Raw genomic sequence first — 19,815 nt, 5'->3', positions numbered from 1 at the left:
TGGAAGGCTTGCTTAGCTTCCAATAAAGATTGACAACTATCATCCGTTAAAAGGTTAATTATTTTTTTTTAAATCAACAAAATGATCAGCATAGAAATTAGCTGCTTCCAACCATGCTCCCCAACGTGTTAAAATAGGTTGCGTTGGCAGTGGAACAGCAGGAAGCATATCTCTGTAACATTGTTATTCTTACAGGTGATTTCAGGAATACCTTTTTGACGCTCGCTATTTAACTGTTAACTAGTGGAAATTTTTTGTTTACTTCCTCCGCAACTCTGTTTATTTCATGCGCTAAACAAATGACATGTATGAAGTTTGGATAAAATATTTTTAAATTTTGTCCTGTTTTCACCATATATGATGCAATATCAGATAAAATAAGCAAGAATTTATCATTAGGCACAGCAGCAGGAAGAAAAAAGTTCGCTAATGCTTCTTGTAGAAACCGGGATACTGTTAGAGCGTTGGTTTTTTCCACTTGCTTACAGGAAACTAAATACGATTTTGGAAAGGTTTCATCGCTAAGTACACCAATCAATAAGTGCACAATGTATCTTCCTGACGAGTCAGTGGTCTCGTCCACACATATTATGTAAAAGTAATTATTACCTATTTCGACTTTTATGTTGTTGATAACTGAAGAGTATAACAAATTGACATTATTTCTCTTTAGATTTCGTTCACTGGGAATTTATTGTTTGCAATATTTTTTTTTAAAAAGAACTAAAATTTTCATTAGATAATTTTGAGAGTGGTATATAAGAAGATACTATGATACTTGTTCGGTTTGTTTTTTGGAACTTGACTGAAAGCACTTGGACACTAAAGGTTGATATTTTTCACCGGATGTGGTTTTTACTTTTTAGCTTTTTTAGAAATGTTTCGCGGTTCTGACATGCTGATCTATTTGAAATTTTTTTTCAGATGAAATCTAAAAAATAATATAAATATTCTATAGTTGCACCCATTTTTATAATCTAAGATTGAAGAAATAAACTAAAAATGAACCGTTTTTGCATAACAATTAAAATAATTAAATTAAATCAAATAAAAATCGGTGTAGTAATCTTGAAAATGTCAAGAAATGAGTGTGCAAGAAGGAAGAACCCCCAAATATTTACAAGAGGCTATTGGTCCTTTCTGTTTACATTCAAAGAAAAAATACTCTGAGCATAAATTAAAAGCACTTAATTAATTAAGTCCAATGTATGATACGTTTTTGTTTTTAGCCAAATTAAAGCAAACTATGCTATTGTTAGATTAAAAAATGTTAGCGACCTTTCAGTAGACTATTAAATGATTTGAATTTTAGATAGGTATCCTATTTTTTATCGCAAGCAGTTTAAATAATGCTTGAAAAAAAAAACATCGATTTATTACGAACTAGTCTTGTGTCCGTACTTTTCTTAAACATAATCTCCAATTTTAAAATCTTTGTTTGAACCATTGTGTAAATTTTTAAAATAAAATAAAAAATAATACGTGTGTACTTACGGTTTTGCCACAACATGAGCAATAAACTTTATCCAATTCCATAGATAGCTCTTTGTAAGGTTCTATCCAAGTTGAAACATTGCTTATTTTCGGCATTTTCAAAGCACAATAAGTATTCACAATTAGAAATACACGTTGTTTACACCTCCAATTTTACAACAAAAGTAAAACCAAGTGAAACTGACCGTCAGTTACTTAAATTAGGTAAAAATAAAAATTTTTACCTAGAGACATAAACTGGCAAACACAAACCCTTAATTCTAGGACAAAACGTGACAAACCTATAAGCCGCTGTCTTTTATTAGTTACTATACCAAGAATTGGAATACCAAGTGATTATAAAACAAAATTAAATATTGGCATTTTCATGCTATCTGTAAGTTTGAATATAAAAATATATAGTTAACACCAAATTTTCAAATTATATGCACTTTATGCTCACTTTTATAAAAATATGCAAAATTTGACATTTTTGCATTTTTTATGCATGATATGCAAAATATGCAATTTGCATATTTGCCTAAGTCTAGTAATAAGCATTGCGACTGTTAGGCGCACTGGAAATTGGAGTGTCAGTTAGCATTGGTGATATTCTTGGAATAAGCATATCCTCACCTTTAAACTTTTTTATCGTTATAGTAGCTTTTGTCAAGTTTTTATGATTTTTTTAAGAGCGAGTTTTGTTATGTTGCAAAATTTTGGTTTATTCAGATTGGGTAACATAATTATCACAGACTCAACTTTAAGCTGTAAATTATGTGGCGGTACTCCCGGCAAATTTAATGAATTTAGGAATTCAGTTGAATAATTAACTACTTCATTTGTATTGGTAATTAAATCTATTGACTTCCATAAGTGCAGTTGTCAATTAATTTGACCCTGAATTTTTATATTTAAATCATCTATATCCTTATTTTTTGCAGCTAAAATGGCTCTTTTGCTCAGCCAAGCATAGTTTTGATAATTCACATCAATATTTGGAAACAATTTTAATATTAATAATTCCTTTAACATTGTGAATTGATAAAAATTTGGTGGAAATGAAATGTTCTTCATGATGTTCTTCTACCAGGACCACGATTACCTTGGATCTTTCCCTGAATGATCAGATGTAAAAGATCATATTTTTCAGGGTGTCTCATAATGTGACCGAAGTATTCCAGCTTGCGTTTCTTTATTATGTTGACCAGTTGTGTTGTTTGGTTCAGCCGTCTAAGGACCTCCTCATTTCTCTGTCGACCCAGCTTATTTTCAGTAGTCGTCTGTATACCCACATCTCAAAGGCTGTCAAGCGTCTAAGGATAGCCTCAGTTAGAGTCCACGCTTCCACTCCATACAGCAGGATAGGAAAGATGTAGCAAGATGTCATTCGAACTCTAAGATCAATGCTAAGATCATGACTGCAAAGTACGTTTCTCATTTTTACAAAGGCAGCTCGGGCTTGTTCTATTCGGCTTTTAATTTCTGCGGTTGGATTCCAGCTCTCATTGATATTACTGCCGAGATACACGAGTTTCTCTACTCTGTCCAGTGTGGCATCTCCAAATTTTATACCGTCATCCTGTATATAATTTTGTTTGCTAACTATCATATATTTAGTTTTCTTAACGTTGAGTTTTTATCCATACTGATCACAAGTCTGTTTTATTTTGTTCATTAGATTTTGAAGGTCTTCTCCGTAATTAGCAAGCACTCAAGCTAAAACTACTAGCTGGAGACACCGAAAGTCTTCAGCTAGTAGAATCATCACACCTTTGAATAAGTTTGATTACTACCCAAATCATTTAATATATGATCGAGGGTCTGTAAAGCTCGTTTGTGCGTCATTGTATACTCATCCCAAATTATTAGTTTACAATTGTGTAGCACTTTCGCCATTACTGATGTTTTGGATATATCACATGTTGGTTCATCTATAAATTGTGTAAATTCAACAGCAATTTCAGAGCAGAATGAGCGGTTCTTCGACCTTCTAACAATGTAGCAGCGATACCACACGATGCTACTTCCAGTGCTATTTTACTTTGTGCCCGAACTGTATTTAAAATTAATGAAATCAAGAACGTCTTACCAGTTCCGCCGGGTGCATCAAGAAAAAAATCCTTTATTACCAACATATATTGCATTAATTATTGTATGGTAAGCTATTTTTTGTTGTTGTATTTAAAAGAGGAACCTTACTTTGTACGAATTGACTCAAAGCATCGAATTGTTATTCTCGTTCAAATTCACTTTTAAATGCATCGTGCATGGGGCTATTGGGAGATAAGATAAGGAGAGCTAATATTAGAAAATAACTATTTAAACAAATTCTATGCTCACGTTTCTAAAAATAATTTACAGCCGCTTTTTAAGTATTCAAAGCTTATAAATTTAATAAAGTATTTTATTGTACAATTTAGATCCAGTTGGAAGGGTAGGACGAGGGGAGTACTATTATGACAATGCTTTTGGACAAGCTGGAATTGATTTATTTTTTAGCAGAGTGAGTACTACATTATTATGTATTTATTTTAGATTTTAGTTAATACTAGAAGCACTAGAGCGGTCATTTTGATCCCTTTTTATTTTTGACATAGTTATTTTAGAAACTTGAAAATTTTGGACTTTTCGTAGATCTATTTGAGGAACTTCTCTTTTACAGGAATGATGATGTCTTTCTAGAAAAATGCAGTCCTTATGACGGCTTATTCTACTATTCTGGAAAGTTTTTACATATTTTCTGTATAAAATGCATCGAAAATCGTTAGTTAGTTCGAGTGTGCTCTTTGCAAGTGTGCGTTTAATCTGTATTTTGACTTTTTATTATCATTTGCCCCTTTCTGCTATTATCATGTCTCGTAGACATTTGACAGAGCAGGATCTGATTGGGGGGTTTACAGAATTTGTCAGATAATGAATCTGAAGTAGAGTTATGTGATGAAGATGTATCCGATAATGAAGATGATGAGCATAAACTTGATCAAGAATATTCATTGGATAGCGATTCTGAAAATGAAGTTGAGAATGAGGAACTGCCCAGTACTTCTGCTTCAACTTCAAATACAGTTTCTAATACCCCTTTAGGAAGGATTACCAAGTATATATATGAATACCAATATACCTAAAGAGTAATGTATCTTGTTTATTTTAGGAAGACTTACCACTCAAAATGTTCTGAAGGAAGCTGCTGGACCAACGCCCCATGCTAAGAAACGGATTAGTGGAGATTCCGCAACTAGTACATCGTGGTTGTGGATTGATAAACGCATATTTTATACCATAAAATCATGTACTGTTGCTGAATAGGCAACTAAAAGATAAAAATTGGCAAATTTCGATTAAATAAATCGAAACATTTATATCCTAACTGTGTGCTAGAAGAGCGTATACAGAATGAAATGTTAGCATAAAGATGCTGTGATTTGGTACATTTTGGTACATATCCAAAAATTTTTAAAGAGACGATGTCTACAAACAGATTTACACACATAATGAGGTTTTTCCGTTTTAATATGAGAAGTTTCAACAGATTAACTTGCAATTGCATCAGAATTAAAGAACCCATTTATAGAGAATTGTATATTATGCTATACACCAGGCCAAAATATACCTATCGGCGAACAGATTTTATCCGCGAAGGCAGGATGTTTTACCCAGTGCATGGCCAATAAACCGCTAAGTTTGGAATTAAATTCTGGCTTGCTTGATGTGCAGTCCAAATTTGTATCGCAAACTCCAGCTCATGTGTCGTGAAGCGTTCTTCAAAAAAAGGCATAGATAATTCAAACCAAAGAAACAATTAAACAGGAGAGGTACCAATGATTTGAAAATGTAGGCAGCCTCTGGATACTTGGATACAACCCATTAATAAAAGTCATTAATACGAGTTATAAACTCTAAGCTGTACTTAAAGGACTACTCTCTAAAATAATTGTCTCCTTCGGACACCAAAACTAATCTGCCTTATTTAAATCTTGGCGTTTACATAATATTAAAACCAGAGTACTTCAAACTTTTTTGCGTTCAGCATTGCAATAATAATAAAGAACTTCCGAGTTAAGTCTAGAAGAAGTAGGAGAGAAAGATTATAGAATACTTTGTTAGAGAATATTGAGAAAGATACGTCTATAAAGGGGATTAATATTGGTATGAAAAGTGGTGAGCAGTCATTAATTTTCACCCTGTATATTTTTTAATTAAATCATAATGAAACAATTGTAATAATATTTACATACATAATTAATGCAATCGATATTGCCAAATTTATTGTTAACATATTGCGTATCGAGGTTTTGGAGAATTTTGAAAAAAGACAAGATTTTCGGGTTAGAGATCAAGAAAAGACTACGCATATCAAGATTTTTTCAAGAGAAGACGAGTTTTTTAGAAATCTCGTCTTGTCTTGTCTTGCGGCATCCCTAAAGATATATATACAAGGGATTGCGAGAAAATAATGTATGACGAAGACGATACACCTTAGAAGTATACAATGCATAAATAAAATCCGACATGGGCCACGTAGAACGGATGCAGGAACATCTAGTATCTAAGAAAATGATAAGTCGGGCACCAATGAGAAGAAGACCAAAATAGAGTATAAATTCCAGAATAAAACCTAAAAACCTTAAAAGCACCAGCTGGAAGCGTAAAGTATATTCTTCTTCTTAAAGTGCCCTCTCCTCAATGGAGGTTGGCTACTACAATTTTAAACTCTTCTCTATCTCCAGCTGTTCTTATTAGCTGTTCAAAATTTAGCCCTGTCCATTGTCGGATGTTTCTGAGCCACGATAGTCTTTTTCTTCCTAGGCCTCTCTTTTCCTCGATTTTTCCTTTCACTATAAGTTGGGCATATTGGTACTTATTATTTCTCAGTATGTGGCCTAGGTATGATGTTTTTCTAACTTTTACTGTGTTAAAAAGTTCTCTTTCCTTGCCTATTCTATGCAGCACTTCTTCGTTTGAGGTATGCGATGTCCATGAAATTTTGATTATTCTCCGGTAGATCCACATTTCAAAGGCCTCCAATTTATTTACGGTTGATGTTTTAAGGGTCCACGTTTCAACTGCATATAGAAGAGTCGGCCAGACGTAGCATTTTGATAAACGTAGTCGAATTTCGAGTTTTATTCGAGAATCACAAAGCAGTTTTTTTATTTTTTCGAAAGATTTTCTGGCCTGTTCTATTCTCGATCTTATTTCTAGATCAGGATTTAGGCTGCTATCGATCCAACATCCCAGGTACTTAAATCTATTGACCTGTTCTAAAATGTGCCCATTTATTGTGCAAGGTTGAGGTACGTTTTGGTTTATTCGGATTGACATCACTTTGGTTTTTTTAATGTTTATTTTCATACCAAATAAGTCGGAATCCGCAATTAACACTGTATCATCGGCGTATCTGATACTGTTGATATTTACGCCATTGACATTGACTCCATCCTTGGAATCCTCCAATGCTTCTTTAAATAGAAACTCGGAGTAAAGATTAAACCGCAGAGACGACAGAACACATCCCTGTCTAACTCCCCTCCTAATTTTTGCTTCTGCGGATGTGGAACCTTCGATCCTAACTCTGGCGTTTTGGTTCCAGTACAAGTTTTTTAAGAATTTGATGTCTTTCCCATCTAAACCGACTTCTTGCAAACGTTCTAATAGTAGGTCGTGTCTTACTCTATCAAATGCTTTTTCGAAGTCTATAAAGCATATAAATATATCTTTCTGTTGGTCGTAGCATTTTTGGGCGAGAACTAGTAAACTGAACAGGGCTTCTCTCGGTAAAGTTTATAATAAATCGAAAAGAAGGAAGATCTTTAAAGAGGCCAAGACCCAGAAGGGGTTGTGCTACTGATGATGATGATGATTTATTTCCAGAAACAAAATATTTTGCTATGTTAAATCGTCTATGATATATTAAAAATTGTAACTTTATCCAATACTATACATCGTTTTGGCTTTACAACCCTGTGTGGGTCCTAGCCTCCCCAAGAATTTTTCTCCAGTCGTCCCTATCCATCGCCTTCCTCCGCCAAGCATGTATTTCCATATTTCTCATATCTTGGTCTATGTTATCTAGGAATCTTGTTCTGGGTCTTCCTCTTCTTCTTTGACCAATAGGTCTATCAAGGAGCGTTTTTCTAGCTGGGTCGGTTTGCTCCATCCGCATTACATGGCCTAACCACCTCAGACGTCCTATCTTTATGTGTTTTACGATATCTGGTTCCTGGTATATCCTATAGAGTTTTCCAATACTATACAGACATCAATAATTATTCGCCACTACTGTGTCGAAAAATTTTATACCTCTTCGTTTTATTTCCATCTAGCAGTCTTTTATTCATTACGACTATTTATATGTATATATAATAAATGGAGAATTCAATATATCCAAATCTGCTAATCATTATTCACGACTTTAATAGTGTTTCTCGAATTCTAAATTTTGTATGTGTATGTTTTTGTGTATTTTACAGTATATATCAGTTTAAGTTCAAAAACCAAAAACTTTTTGGACCATCCCATATGCTTATAGTTTTATTAGTTGTATTGGTTGTAATTAAGAAAGCTGACCTCATATAGGGTCAAACAGAATGACGAAACAGACTACTAATATATTTAACATGTGTTTTAGGAAACCTCTTCAGTTTTACTAGGAGCTCCTGGCATTAAAAATTGGAATGGTATGTATATATAAAAAATGAGTTAACCTAATTATTACTACATATTTTGTTTATTTTTAAGGTGCCATTATTTCTCAGTCGTTAAAAACATTGACGGATTACACAGTTATTCCACATAAGGCTAGTCCCGTTATAACCGAAAACTATAGTTACTTAGGTAAGTTATTTTTTTTTCGTTTTTCTCGTTATTATAGCAATCTTCTTCTTCTTCTAGTTCTTATTCTTTTTCTTCTTCTTCTTCCTCTTCTTTTTCTTTTTCTCATTTTTTTTGCTTTAAGGGCCGAGTTCTTGTAAATATTGGTGACCATTATTACTATTTGCCATATACCTACTGTATTTTGTTAACTGTAGCTCTAAAGAAAAGGTTTCCTCCCATCCTGCATTTTACTACTATTTTTCTTTAAATAATTATTTGTAGTGACTTGAATCTTGTTCCTCGCATCACATGGTCCAGATATTGGAGATTTAATAAGACAGCTAAGTTAAGAACTAACACCCTATCATTCGGATTTAAAGGTCTTTATCTATGTGAAAGATGAGAAAAGTATTATGCAGTAGAGACCTTAGTTTGCAACTCAAAATAAGAATATTACGTTCATATGCGTTTTCGGTGCTGTTGTATGGGGTGGAGGCCTGGACCTTAAAGAAAGAGGTGAGCGATCGACTTGAAGCATTCGAGATGTGGAACTACCGAAGAATATTAAAAATAAGTTGGGTAGACCGAATAACAAATGTTGAGGTCCTCATAAAGATGACAAAGGAAATGGAAATCATGAATACGATTAAGACAAGAAAGTTACAATATCTCGGCCACGTTATGAAAGGGGATAAATATGTGTTGCTACAAACCATAATGAACGGAAAAATACAGGGAAAACGAAGTATTGGAAGAAGACGGATCTCCTGGCTCAATAATCTGAGAAAGTGGTATAATTGCAGTTCCGTCGACTTGTTTACAGCTTCAATCTCAAAAGTTAAAAAAGCTGTGATGGTTACCAGCCTCCATAGAGGAGAGGTTAACTAAAGAAGAATTTATGGATTTGCTACAAAATCATTGTTTCACTTTAATGACAGCAGTCCATGCTATTTCAATTCGCGATTTTAACACTATTGAGTAATCATTGTTGGCCTTGATTAAACTTTCTAGGTATTTATTTTTATAAACTAGCCCTATGATCTAATGCATCACTGTTACCTGTATGTTGTGGTTTAATTTTTGCTTAAGATTAAAAATTTTAGACTTGTTAAGATTAATGTTACAAACCATAATAGATACAAGTTTTTGGAACATTTCTGAAGGTCGTTTACACTTTATGCTGGCAGTAGACAGTTATCTACATATCGTATGTGGCTCATACTAATTTCATTAACTACTACTCCAGCTGTTTTACTTTGCAATTCTTCTCTTAATGACCCCTAAATACACCCTAAACAGTAGTGGTGAAAGTATACAGCTCTGTTGCACTTTTCATTAAATCTTTATATTTTATGTATATCGGTTTTCTGTCTTGGCGTTGGCAATTTAAACGGAATACGCAAATAGGGTTTTTATAATTTTGGTATCTCTAGTATCTACTTGTTTTTATTTTAGAAGTTTTAATTGGTCGTCATGCCAGACTCTATCTATAATATCTAGGTAATGTTTAATTAACATGTTTATACTTAATAATCCCCTGTTTATGCCAAGTCCATTGCAGAATCCAAACTGCATCTCACATTATAATATGTCATTATCCAAATTTGTGTTACACACGGTTACATTTTATTTTAAGACCATTTTTACTGTATGGTTCATTAAGCTTATAGTTATATAATCTGTATCTGCAATGGGAAACAGAAAAGACAAATATAACATATTAGATTAAATTTTATAGCTTGTTTTTCATAAATTATATAATTTTGTATTGTATATTCCGCAAAACTAAATCATTTTTAACATTTTATTTTAGGTTACAAAGTGGGTCGCGGCTTTCACACAGATTCAAGTTTTGTCTACGCCGGAGCCCCGAGGGCAGAAGGTTTATTAGGAAAAGTAAGTAAATGAACATCAATTAAAAATTGTCCTAATAACACTAGACAACTGTAACATGTAATATTTCCACTATCTCTTGAAAGGGCAGGATCGATAATATAATAGTAAGGACAGTTATTTTATAATAAAATCGTTAAAGTTTAATGTACAAACATTCTTAACAAAGCTATAGCTTCTTACAAAATTATGGTAATAATGTTTATTTTCTGTCTTAGGTGAAACTTTTTAATGATAAAAATGTCAACTACAGAAGCTTCAAAGGAGATGAAATGGGTGCATATTTTGGATCTGCTATCTTGGCATACGACGTAAATGATGACGGAGCAGATGATCTTTTTATTGGAGCTCCAACGGCTGCCGGTTCTAGTTTTGAGGAAGGCTGTGTTTACTTTTATAAAAATGTAAGTAAATCTGAAAAAGCATATATATATATATATATATATATATATATATATATATATATATATATATATATATATATATATATATATATATATAAGAATTACTGGATATTAGTGACTGTCAATATAAAAAAACAACACAGTTTATTAGGGTTGCAGTCAGAAAATTGGCCGGGATGTTAATGAAACACTCTTATGACTTTTTGTCTAGCTTTCGGAATGGTTTTATTCCTTTTTCAAGACACTGTAATAAGAAAAAGTGTAAATATTTATAAAATATCACAAATCTTCAGTGCAACTTACTAGTCGTTGAGATTATTTATAAAAGCATATACACTCAACATTAATAACACACACATAAAATATAAAATAGTGGACAAAATACATTTTAAAATTCTTTAAAATTTAGGTAAAAATAGTAAAAATTTTGTTGTCATCTTTTACTGGTGTGTTTTAACTCTGGCACATAGAGAACAAAAAGAAAAAATCCTATGATTAAAAAGTAATTAGGTGTACTTAATATCATATTTCTTTTTAAGAAATACTAGAGGCCCATTTTAGGTGATTTTAATTTTTAAACCTGTCTTAATGGTATGCAACATGTTATGCATATAACTGTAATTTTGTGTAGGTACGGGTGCAGGTAGATATTAATTTTATTTTGGATGTTTTTCCAGTAAGTAACAATAAATGTTGCTCAGTTTATCTATGTCTGACTTTTTATTGATGCAAGATGTACTCGATTTTATGGAACACATTTCCAAGAAAACACGTTTTGAATGGTTCTATTCCTTTGCCAAAATACAGGAATCCTCGAAATTAAATTCATGTTTCAACGTTAATGCATGTTCTGTCAATGCACATGCATTTATTTTTTTGGTTTTTATATCGCTACGATGTGATATCACCCTACTGTGAAAATTACGAGATGATTCTCCTATATATATTTTGTTACAATTATTACACGGTATAGAATAAACAACATTCGATGACTCCTGTATTGTGAAAGGATCTTTTGTTTTTGTGTATAACTTCGATACCGTTTTCACATTTTTGGTTGTAATTTTTAAATCACTAACATTTTTGAAGATGTTCATTAGCTTCGGTGTCAAAACTGGAATGTAGGGTAGGCAACCATAAGTTATTTGAGATGGTATCACTGATGTGTTCTGTGTTAATGTCAATTGTCGGACCTCATTGTTATGAAAATTTTGGTTGTCAGAAAAATTCGAAGGAAAAGGAGAACCGAAAATGAGTTTATTTAACAGCCCTATAGGATAGGAGTTCTCTTGTAATATAGATCTCAGCTTTTTTAGTCCCTTGTCTCTGAACTCGATGTGTGACAAGTTGATAACCCTAGTTTTCAGGGCCAAAACCAAATTTGTTTTCATCTTGGATGGATGTTGAGAATGAAAGTTTATAAAACGGTTACTAAAACAAGGTTTACGATACCACTCCGTCCTTAGCATGCCATCATTGCCACGATGGATTAGCATGTCTAAAAAAGGAATCATATTATCAGCCTCTCTCTCAACCGTAAACTTTAGCTCAACCGTAAACTTTAGGTGTTCACATTGGGCGTTAAAAGTGTTTAACACATCAGTTACTTTGTTTTCAGGGACCGATAAAATCAAATCATCAACATATCGTTTAATAAAAGGTATGTGAAAAGGTATCTTTTCTTTACATATTGTTATAAGTTCATCCAAAACAAAGTTACATAGTTTGGGGGATATTTTGCTGCCCATTGGAGTGCCAAAGATTTGTTTAAAGAAATTGCCATTGAATAAAAAGATGTTAGAGTCAAATATAAATGTTAAAACTCTTATGAAATCATCTAAGCTGATCTTGGTATGCGGAGAGATGCTGTTCCAGTTATTTTTGATGCTGTTAAGAATAGCATCTAGTGGTAAGTTTGTAAACAGTGACACAACATTGCGTTTTATACACTGCCTAAAGTTCACAAACCCACTATTTCAATGAGACCTATTGTCTCTTCCATTGATGCTCCTAATAGTAAACTTGCTAAACACCTCACAGATATCCTCACAATTGCCTATAACGAATCCAATGAATTCTATATTAGAGATTCTTTCACTTTTAGTAATTTCATTAACAATGTTAAAGTTCCGAATAATTATATACTGATTAGTCTAGATGTTGTGTCACTGTTTACAAACCTACCACTAGATGCTATTCTTAACAGCATCAAAAATAACTGAAACAGCATCTCTCCGCATACCAAGATCAGCTTAGATGATTTCATAAGAGTTTTAACATTTATATTTGACTCTAACATCTTTTTATTCAATGGCAATTTCTTTAAACAAATCTTTGGCACTCCAATGGGCAGCAAAATATCCCCCATACTATGTAACTTTGTTTTGGATGAACTTATAACAATGTGTAAAGAAAAGATACCTTTTCACATACCTTGTATTAAACGATATGTTGATGATTTGATTTTATCGGTCCCTGAAAACAAAGTAACTGATGTGTTAAACACTTTTAACGCCCAATGTGAACACCTAAAGTTTACGGTTGAGAGAGAGGCTGATAATATGATTCCTTTTTTAGACATGCTAATCCATCGTGGCAATGATGGCATGCTAAGGACGGAGTGGTATCGTAAACCTTGTTTTAGTAACCGTTTTATAAACTTTCATTCTCAACATCCATCCAAGATGAAAACAAATTTGGTTTTGGCCCTGAAAACTAGGGTTATCAACTTGTCACACATCGAGTTCAGAGACAAGGGACTAAAAAAGCTGAGATCTATATTACAAGAGAACTCCTATCCTATAGGGCTGTTAAATAAACTCATTTTCGGTTCTCCTTTTCCTTCGAATTTTTCTGACAACCAAAATTTTCATAACAATGAGGTCCGACAATTGACATTAACACAGAACACATCAGTGATACCATCTCAAATAACTTATGGTTGCCTACCCTACATTCCAGTTTTGACACCGAAGCTAATGAACATCTTCAAAAATGTTAGTGATTTAAAAATTACAACCAAAAATGTGAAAACGGTATCGAAGTTATACACAAAAACAAAAGATCCTTTCACAATACAGGAGTCATCGAATGTTGTTTATTCTATACCGTGTAATAATTGTAACAAAATATATATAGGAGAATCATCTCGTAATTTTCACAGTAGGGTGATATCACATCGTAGCGATATAAAAACCAAAAAAATAAATGCATGTGCATTGACAGAACATGCATTAACGTTGAAACATGAATTTAATTTCGAGGATTCCTGTATTTTGGCAAAGGAATAGAACCATTCAAAACGTGTTTTCTTGGAAATGTGTTCCATAAAATCGAGTACATCTTGCATCAATAAAAAGTCAGACATAGATAAACTGAGCAACATTTATTGTTACTTACTGGAAAAACATCCAAAATAAAATTAATATCTACCTGCACCCGTACCTACACAAAATTACAGTTATATGCATAACATGTTGCATACCATTAAGACAGGTTTAAAAATTAAAATCACCTAAAATGGGCCTCTAGTATTTCTTAAAAAGAAATATGATATTAAGTACACCTAATTCCTTTTTAATCATAGGATTTTTTCTTTTTGTTCTCTATGTGCCAGAGTTAAAACACACCAGTAAAAGATGACAACAAAATTTTTACTATTTTTACCTAAATTTTAAAGAATTTTAAAATGTATTTTGTCCACTATTTTATATTTTATGTGTGTGTTATTAATGTTGAGTGTATATGCTTTTATAAATAATCTCAACGACTAGTAAGTTGCACTGAAGATTTGTGATATTTTATAAATATTTACACTTTTTCTTATTACAGTGTCTTGAAAAAGGAATAAAACCATTCCGAAAGCTAGACAAAAAGTCATAAGAGTATTTCATTAACATCCCGGCCAATTTTCTGACTGCAACCCTAATAAACTGTGTTGTTTGTATATATATATATATATATATATATATATATATATATATATATATATATATATATATATATATATATAATTAAGGAACACTCGAAGAGTGGTGGGTTTTTCGGTCACAGTGGAGAAATCAAAGACAAAGAAGATCTACTTCATCTATTTATTGAAGACGTTTCGCTTTCTACTCAGAAAGCATCATCAGTTCATCTTATAAAGACATGTAGCAGTCAATGATATTAAATGTGTATAAGTTCAAATGGTAAGTGTTGTGAGTATGAGTGAGGCTGGTGCTTAACACTCTGGTGTTGCACGTCATTTTAACGTGTCTCGGAGCGTGATTTTGTAATATAAACAATCTGGTTATATCGCTGAAAGACATTGGGGTCGGCAACGTGCAAGTATTCCTCGACAGGGTCGGTATGTGGTAGTATTAGCTTGTTGAAATGTGCATATCACTGCACATAATTTTTGTGGGGCCTTAAAAAATATCCACAACATTATAGTATGTGACCAACCTTTGAGGAATAGATTAAATAAAGCTAGCCTGCACATTAGACATCCATTGAGGATTTCCATATTACGTCATTGAAATCGTGGACTCACATTAAGGTAAACACGACAACATGTGCATTGGGCTTACAATAATGAGTTGTGTTATTTACAGATAAAGCTAGGTTTTGTATACACATTGATTCAACAAGAGGAAGAGTTTGGAGAGGACCTGGTCAACAAGAGAGACTCAGTCATCTACAGGTTGTTTATCTACAAGTTATGATGTGGGCTGGAATAATTTTTAATTTTTAAACTATTTTCGTTTCTGTGGATTGCATTTTAAATTAATATAAATATATACATCGTATCTGAGAACCTGTTGTCCTTCCATTTGCAGCTGCTGCTGGTCCTGATTTGCGTTACAGGCAGTAACAGTAAAATATTAGTTTCATATCAAGGATATTCCACTTTTACCGTGGCCAGCACAATCGTACATATTGTACAGTTAGTCTTTACAATATGTTATAGACGTGCAGACCAAAAGACTTTTATGTGTTCGTTGTGGTATAGTAACATAATAAACCACAAAGGTTTTGACAGGTTTCAGTTTATATTCCAAAAAATCTTTATTAAAAGATTTTTAAATATGTTTAAAAACTATTTCCAAAAAACTTCCAAGGATTGTCTTGAAAGTGTAATCTGAAAATACCTGAAAGTTTTTTAAAGAATTTTGAAGATTTAAAATATTATTTTCTCGACTGCATGATAGAAATTTTTTATTCATACCCACCTTTTGTTTTCTTGTTATATCGTTTACCACATTGATAAATTATGTAATCGTTTTAAGGTGAGAGGTGGCCCAGTAAATGTTTTATCAGAGTCTTCCGAATATTCGTGTAACCACTAAAATAGGTCTTATCTATATTATTATGCCAAAAAATTCACTTATGGTTGCGCTATCAACTATTCAATGTTAAGTGATCTAATTTCCTATTTATAGTTCAGATAATACTTTAACCGAGTTAGTGGGATATATTTATCTTAATTTTGGCTATTAAGAATACATGTTTTTAGTATTTTCTGTGGTAATGTACAAGCGCTAATTTTATGATTTAAATTTTTTTAGTAATTATGTAACTATTTGATAGTATGGTTTTACTTTGTCTTCATCATCACTGGTACTACAGCCCTAAAGTAGGGTCTTAACCTTCTGAAATCTTTTTACTATTTTTTTGTATTATCAGCACTAATTTGCCAGGTTGTTGCTTCAATTTTCTTTTCTCTCTGGGGAGAGTTTGTTCTCGTGTGATAGTCCACACTACGCAAAATTAACATTCCTGGCTTGGGTAAGACGGATGGAATCGTAAACGTTTGATGAGTTATTCCAAACTCATGAGTCTAGAAATAGAAGAGACCCTGTTCAAGAGACCAGAATTCAGGAGTACTGCAAGATCCCGTTCTGCAAAAAATTGCTTTCAAAGCCTCATATACTCCATCACATTAAGTTATCGTTCTCGTAAAATAATAGTGTTATGATTAGATAAATTTCTATTCTAAAAAAATTTCCCCTATAAAAGGTATATTAATAAAAAAAGCCTATCGGGCTACATCATAGAACGTTTTCGGCATAACTATTCCATCATCAGTGCTATCTAGATGTACATGTTGGAGGATGCCGAACATTGGAGGACATAAATCCGAAAGGTGGAGGATCTTACACAGTGTTGTACAGTCGATCGTCCTCTACGCGGCACCAGTCTGGAGCGAGGTGGTAGAGATAACGGCCTATAGGAGTCTCATAACACGAGTAGACAGAACAAGTCTGTTGCGAGTGGCATGGGCCTACAGGACTGTGTCTGCGGCAGCCTTATGGACCATCACTGGATGTGTTCCGTTGCTTGTTTTGGCGGTGGAAAGAAAAGAGCTTTATGAGAGAAGAGGTCCAAACCTTACTGTGGCCGAGAGAAGACAGGAAAGAGAAAGGTCAGTTAAAAGATGGCAAAAAAATGGAACAACACGGAAGATGTGGCCACAGGATCCTACCTCTATAGGATCGGAAAGGCTGATACAGATGAATGCCTATACTATGGATACTCGGACACTGTGACACATACGATGTTAGATTGCAGCAGATGGATAGTGGAAAGGAACAGAATGGAGAAAGAGACAGGTGTGAATTTGGTTACAGTGAGAGAAATGATTGAGAAAATGATTTAAAATAAATTAGTTTGGACTAACATACACAGCTATATCCGTACAGTGATCAAGAAAAAGGAACAGGAAGAAATACTGCTGGACCAACGCTAAAGGTAAGAGTGAATGATGCTGAAAGGTGAAGCTAGAAAAGTGGGTCACACTGTATGAGTTAGAGTGCGTGAGTCAGACTGTGAGGAAGGAGGAAATACCCATCTGGGAATGATGCCGAACTAGGAGCAATAAGTGTCTTCTACGCGCTACCTGGAACGAGACAGGGAGTCTCCTTGCTGATGAATAGAGTGTGAATGTGTATGAATGGAGAATGAATGAATAAAGGTAGTGATTCTTATTACATATAAATAAATATACAAATGATAATAGTCAAAGATTTGAAATATGACCTGGATGAATTAATGCAGAACGCAGATGTCGTTAGTTGTGTAAAGTCACAAAGACTAAACTTGCTTGGCCACTTATAAAAAATGCGAGATAATTGAGCTGTAAAAGTAATCCAGAGATGGAAACTCCAAGAAAATAGGACAAGAGAAAGCACAAGGTACATAGGTACATAGACGATGTAGAGGAAGAATTTAAAACAATGAACTTTAGTCAATGGCGATGGAAAGTAATATCAAATAGTAAAAATGTACGAAATTTCTCTCTCTTTAGCTCGGTTCGTAGGTTTGATATAATGCATTTTTACAGGCAGCTGGAACTCCAATAAAACTAGTTGGAACTGGAAGAAGAAGGGCTAGATTTGGAACTAATATTGTAGCTTTAGGAGATATAGATCTTGATTCATTCAACGGTATGTAAGGAGTTATTTATTTATTATTTACAATAAAATTATTTTGACTGAAATAACAGAATTTATTTTAACTCGCATATGTTTTTCAAAGCAATATGAAACGTCTTCTATTTTTTTTACAATAAATATGTATCGTTCTGTAAGAAGGTGTACTATATTTTTGTATTTGTACTAAATAAATGTTATTTATAGAAAGAAATTTTGCGTTTCAGATGTTGCAATTGCCGCTCCTTTTGAAGACGATGGCAGTGGAGCCGTGTATGTATTTATGGGAAGCAGTGATGGTATTAAAAATGTTTATGGTCAGCGCCTAGTTCCGTCAACGTTTACCAATCCTGCTCTTAACGTCAAAGGCTTTGGAATGGGTATTTCAAGAGGAAATGATATAGATGGCAACGGTCACAATGGTAGGTTTCATTTAATTTTGACACACTTAATAAATTGTCATAAAGTAGTTTGTTATCATTAAAATAGGCAGTTGAGCTGTGATTATTCTATGATGTAAAAAAAAGTTATGTTATTAATGACAACGAATAATGAGAAAATCATAAATTAATGAGTTTTAATACCTCTAGTGTTGCGCATTGCGGGCAGTTGTGGCTGTTACCTCTTATAATGAGATCGAGAAACCACAGAAAACCGATCCCTTTCTGTCCATGTGCAAAGCTCGTAGTAAACTATTCATGTAGTTGTAAGGTCAAAAAGAGGTCTTGCTTTCAGGGTGTCGATGTATTCACCAGGGAGTTAGTTGCTGGCACAGCAACGAACTTTTAGGATCTTTTGGGCTGCCATATTTTGGCCTCTAATGATTGGTAAGGTGTAACCCCTGCTCAGAGTGAAGAGCCTCTCAAATATGCTGGAGATGTTTGATAGTTAATGTATTAAACTGACTGAAATACCATCAATTCTATAAATTCGACACAAATAAAAAAAAGGCTGGAGAGAACATCGAGAATATTGCGGTAGTTAAAGAGTCAGATAAGAGGCACAGCTCGGTAATGCACAGGCACATGTCTTTGGCCATGCCCAGGAATTATGGTTTTTATAGGGTATACATTCTATAATGTTAAGTGTGTATCAAAAAGTCATTAATTATTTGAATGAAAATAAAATTGGAACTTGTTCATAAATGCTGAAGTTAATAAGTCAGATCTACAGATATTCTGTTTGCCCTTTATAATTTCAAGCATATATACGTAGAAATTAGTTAAATGAACTTATTCTGTATATTATCAATTTACTTAGAAATAAAAAGAACTTTATTATTTTAGATCTTGCAATAGGAGCTTACAAAAGCGGTCACGTTTTTGTTATCCCAACTAAATCTGTAATTGATTTTCATACATCTTTAGAATCAAACATGACAGCTATAACCTCAAATGACAAGGTTGTAACTCTATCATATTGCATTAATTTTAAACCTAGAAGTAAAGAAAGCAACATACAGTCACTGGATTTTATTTTTAAATTGACCATGGATTATAGAGTCAAAGGATCAAAACTTTACACAGAAAATGTCACTGTATTTCTAGAAAAGACTCTGTGTAAATCATTAGAGATCAACCTTGAGGTAAGTTTAATACATGTTACTTATCTAACAGCTACGAATTTTAAAGTAGTTAAAATGCTGTTAAATATTTTATAACATAAACTCTGTATAAAAAAAATTCGCAAGTTTTTTAAAATTAATATTTTAATTATACAACTTAGAATTTTCTTGAACTCTTGGTAAAAACAAACTTATTGATGTGTCGATTTAGGATATTCGATATAGGATGCGATAGAGGGTGTTCTTAATTAGA

General features: G+C 33.1%; 1 protein-coding gene across 1 annotated transcript in view; it reads left to right on the top strand.

The window, feature by feature from the left end:
* The window catches only part of LOC140440075 (integrin alpha-PS5-like), a 77,151-nt gene that overhangs the window by 22,034 nt on the left and 35,302 nt on the right, over positions 1-19,815 (top strand). Inside the window, exons 5-12 of the mRNA XM_072530343.1 lie at positions 3,897-3,979; positions 8,105-8,153; positions 8,215-8,310; positions 10,103-10,185; positions 10,401-10,586; positions 17,911-18,013; positions 18,226-18,420; positions 19,285-19,583. Of these exons, the coding sequence (XP_072386444.1) occupies positions 3,897-3,979; positions 8,105-8,153; positions 8,215-8,310; positions 10,103-10,185; positions 10,401-10,586; positions 17,911-18,013; positions 18,226-18,420; positions 19,285-19,583 (1,094 nt within the window). The remainder of the gene's footprint in view (positions 1-3,896; positions 3,980-8,104; positions 8,154-8,214; positions 8,311-10,102; positions 10,186-10,400; positions 10,587-17,910; positions 18,014-18,225; positions 18,421-19,284; positions 19,584-19,815) is intronic.

The sequence above is a fragment of the Diabrotica undecimpunctata genome, chromosome 4, assembly GCF_040954645.1.
Source record: "Diabrotica undecimpunctata isolate CICGRU chromosome 4, icDiaUnde3, whole genome shotgun sequence".
Classification (NCBI taxonomy): domain Eukaryota; kingdom Metazoa; phylum Arthropoda; class Insecta; order Coleoptera; family Chrysomelidae; genus Diabrotica; species Diabrotica undecimpunctata.
This window is presented reverse-complemented; position numbering and strand designations above follow the sequence as displayed.